Raw genomic sequence first — 4,249 nt, forward strand, 5'->3', positions numbered from 1 at the left:
CCAAAAAAACAAAAACAGAAGGGGAAAAATGTTCAATCAATAATAACATCAAATACATCAAGATCAACATCAACAGTATCACAGATTTCAGGTCCTAGAATGGCAAAGTTCCTTCTTTGCAATACACTTACCCACACGTAAGGAAAACCAACATCTTCATGTGCAAGGAACTATGCAAGAGTACGAATTCAACCATGCATAAAGGACAAAGAAAATGTTCTATTATTAGGCATGAAAAAATAGAAACATTATTGATATATAACCTTTCATATTACTTCATTCTATCATCTTCAACTTTTGAAAGAAGTGGTTTCATGATATGATATTAGAATTTTATCTTTGAAAAGACCTACGCAAAAATCAAACAAACTCAAAAGATACTCTTACTTGAGAAAGTATATTGAGATATAATAACTATTTATTTATGTTTTTTTTATACAACTTAAATTTTTAGGAGAAGTAACATTATGACAAATATTTTCTTAAAATATTAATACGATACAACATAAATAAGAATTACAGTTTCTATAATCTCATTAATTGTTATTTGTTATTTATTTTTATATCTGTTATGTCAAAACTAGAGATTGAATCTTCTTATTATTCACTACCCGTGAATATTGCGTTGAACTTGTGAGAAAAAAGGGATGTATTAGTGTTAAATTTTGTGACTGTTTATATATCTCCCGTGATCGTATAGTTTGCCGTGCTGCATTGAAAGGGAATTGACTCAAACCGTTTTAACTGAAAAGTAAAAAAAAAAAGGGGGGAGGGGAGGGAGAATTTTTTATTTTTAATATTGAAGTGATAGTGGTGTTTTTCTTAAATGTGGATTGTTGGGGTGTTATACTTAAATGTGGGATCGTTTAACTAGAGAAGCAGAAATCGGACCGACCGATTTGTGAGAGATACACAAATCGGTGCCAGGAATTTGTGTTAAAAAAAAAATTAAAAAATTTTAAGTACAGAAATCGGTGCCAGGAATTTATGTACTTCCACAGTTTTGAAAAACACCAAAAATTACCATGTTAAAGTATATCACCACTTTTACTTCCATAACAAAAAAATTAGCCGGGGAGGGATTAAGTGATTTAGAATTTAATGCTTGCTGAATATCTTTTTGTTACTTAGGTCTATACTCATGTATTTTAATTTCTTTATTTTTTTTCTTCGTTTGTTTTTAAGAAAATCTTCGGTAATCCACGCTCTTATGGCATAGCCATCAAGTTACTAGGATTAGAAAAATAAAATTCAATCACATAAAAAATTCAAATACAGATATTAGAGTTCTAAAATCACTATATATAATCATTTTTATTCCATCTTCCCACACTATCATATGATATCTAATAGTCCTAGCTATGGCATGAGCCATTATTCCATTGCAATGTCTAGGAATGACAAGTGAGTAGTGAGGTTACACTTTTTGTTTATTATCCATTGTTATCACATTTTAAGGCCTTTTTTGTACATTTAGATATATTAATTCAAAGAATATGTTACGTATACACAAAAATAAGTCACTAAAAACAGTCATTCGTATAAAATATATGTTGAAATATAAATATACATTAAAAATAAATTAAACCACACATATATTTATATACAAATATGTTAGTGACTGATTTTAGTAATTAATTTTAGTGTACGAATAGTATTTTTGTTAATTCAATGATGTATATATACGAAAACTAATCCTAAACAGATAAAGTAATAAATAAAAGTAAAAGCTAAAACTAACAAGTACATTTTATAACTTGCATTAATTAGATATGTATATATGGGGGCAAAGAGAAAAGGTAGAAGAAGGATCGGAGCAGGGGAAATAAATATGAACAGGAGGGTGAGCTACTTCCTAAAAGTGAAAAGAGACATATTAAGGCAAGAAACTTGTGTTTCTTTGTATTGTGCCCCCCTTATGCCTAAAGAAACCTTTATTATTTTATAGGAAGCACGGTGAAGAAATCTCAACAAGCACAAAAAAGAGAAGCCCCTAAGGCCTAAACCATAATTTTAGTGGTCCTTCTTCTAAAGCATGTTATCAAAAGAGAGATAAAGTATAGCCATATTGATGTCAAAACTATGCCTTTGAACTTGCCCCATATGATCGTAATTGACAAGCTTATGAGAAACAACAACACTCCAATAATGCACCGGAACGTTTTGTAACTCTCCAATAATTGATGATCTTTGTTGTTGGGATTAACGTGCTTGGATGTGTCCTTTGATTTTGATACAGGGGAGCACAATTCAAGAGCCTTCTTCGTTTTGGTGTCCGTAGAACTACTTGGTGATGAACTTGATGATGAGTAAACCGGAAAGCATCCCTTTGATGATCCAAAATGATTTTTGTGTTGAGCCCTTTTGTTCTGCAAGGATATATATATATATATAATATCAATTATTCAAGATAAACTGCATTTTTTTTTATTGTTAAGAATAGTAGGAATGAAAATTATCTAAGGAGCTTAGACTAACCAATAGTGTTTCAAAGAGCAGCACAGCTTTAATCACCTTAGCAAGCTTTCGTTTTGGAGGGTTTGACTGAGTAACATTAATCCAATCCTCTTCATGCTTCTCTGAAATGGCGGGGACACACGAAAAACGACGACTAGACGAGCGATCGACGACGGTGGTTTTAGGCTCTAGCATGGAATCAATGTCCACAACGGGGCGGATACAGGTAAAGAACTTGTTCTTTGAGCCTTTCTTCTTCATGTTTATTTATTGTTGTGCAAGACAAGCTTAGAAGCTAAGAGAGTATAATGGAGATGACAAGGGTTACATACAAGAGTTAGAAATGGAGTTATATATAATTAAAAAGGGGGAGGAATTGAAGGACGAAAAGAAAGAGGAAGAGGTACGGTTTTGTATTTAATGTGAGGCATTTTGTGGAGATGAAAACTGTGAGAAGGCCTGCAAATTATGTCTCATTTGGTGAAGTGAACAAAAAGTACAAACACTTGAGACTAAGCACTCTTATAAGGTTGGCAATTGGCATGCATGTGTGACTTTAATGAAATATATAAATATAGAAATATGCAGAGATATTTAATTTGATAACACTGAGATAAAGATTAAAAAAAAAAAGAAGACGCCGATGATGATATTATATCTCTATTTATCTTATGATATCTGTGTATCAAAGTCTACTAATTAGTTTCAAACTTTGTGAGTGTGGGTTAAAACTTAAAAGTGTAGTGGGGGCAAAGGGAAAAAGAAAAAAAGGCAATGCAACTTTGGGGCCACCCGTGATGGATAAATACACCATTTTAAAAGATTAAGTGTAAATAATAAAGGATGAACCTATCTAACTCTCAGAGGGGAGGTACCTGAAGTTAATGCAAGGTGTGCATAAAGCTAAGGTATATATGGATAAGAGATTTATTTCCCGTAATACTAGAAAAACAAAAAAACTAATTTAAATTGATTTATTGTAAGTAGATTATGCATGGCATAAAAAATTTATAAAATCAAACTATTTTTATAAAAAAAATTGTAGAATGACAAAAGTTTTTAACTAAAAAGATCAAGGTATCTGTAGATAAAAAATCAAATAATAAGATTTTTAGTTATTATTTTTATATGAAAAAGTCTAACTTTTTATTAATAATTAATTTTAACATTCGCTATCTAAAATTTAAAACAATTTAACGTGTATACTTTTATATTTAATTAGGTGTTAACTGTTAAGTTTGTTATACAAATAGAAATAATTAATTTTTATACTTGCTATTTAAAAATAATATTTTTTTTCTTTATCTATAACAATATATAATGGCAATACATAGATTTGGTGTCCAAGATTTCTTTCTAGTATTATCCTTTCTAATTAACTTCTCCACTTAATGTCAGTTATTCATATCTGAAAAAACTCTCATTACTCCACATAACTTTCACTTGTTATCTTTCACCTCTTACCCATTTTTCTCTTCGGATTTCATCTCTTATTAAAGCAGTTATTATATAAAATATTTATTTAAAAATATTGATAATTTTTTATTTAATTTATACGGTAAATAATAACGTTTTATGTAATTTTATTTTGTTTAATATCTAATAAATTTAGATTCGGATTTTCTTTTATTCTTTTCCAATTGAAATAGTCCAATTGCATGATTGACAATTTTGATTTCTATCATAATAACTATTTTTTTCTACTATTTTCTATTTAGTATTTTTTTATTTTTGTCATAATAACTATTTTTTTATTCTAATAATAATTGTTCCATATAAAGAAATGCATTCT

The 4,249-nt window shown here is 29.4% G+C and overlaps 1 protein-coding gene across 2 annotated transcripts; it reads right to left on the reverse strand.

Moving 5' to 3' along the window:
• LOC107612239 lies at positions 1,857-3,024 on the reverse strand. 2 transcript variants are annotated; one of them, XM_016314041.2, is made up of 2 exons: positions 2,515-3,024; positions 1,857-2,369 (listed from the first exon to the last, which is right to left on the reverse strand). In XM_016314041.2, exons 1-2 carry the CDS (start codon positions 2,716-2,718, stop codon positions 2,001-2,003), a joined length of 573 nt encoding a protein of 190 aa, XP_016169527.1. In that variant the 5' UTR covers positions 2,719-3,024; the 3' UTR covers positions 1,857-2,000. The 2 variants fall into 2 exon arrangements, with proteins under 2 accessions (XP_016169527.1, XP_016169526.1); XM_016314040.2 differs by having other exon boundaries at positions 2,479-3,017.

Source organism: Arachis ipaensis, chromosome B08 (genome assembly GCF_000816755.2).
Source record: "Arachis ipaensis cultivar K30076 chromosome B08, Araip1.1, whole genome shotgun sequence".
Taxonomy (NCBI): domain Eukaryota; kingdom Viridiplantae; phylum Streptophyta; class Magnoliopsida; order Fabales; family Fabaceae; genus Arachis; species Arachis ipaensis.

Coding starts and splice junctions, on each gene's coding strand:
- LOC107612239 (XM_016314040.2), bottom strand. CDS start 2,718: ATGAAGAAGAAAGGCTCAAAGAACAAGTTCTTTACCTGTATCCGCCCC. Junction 2,370..2,478: donor TGCTCTTTGAAACACTATTG/GTTAGTCTAAGC, acceptor ATATCCTTGCAG/AACAAAAGGGCTCAACACAA.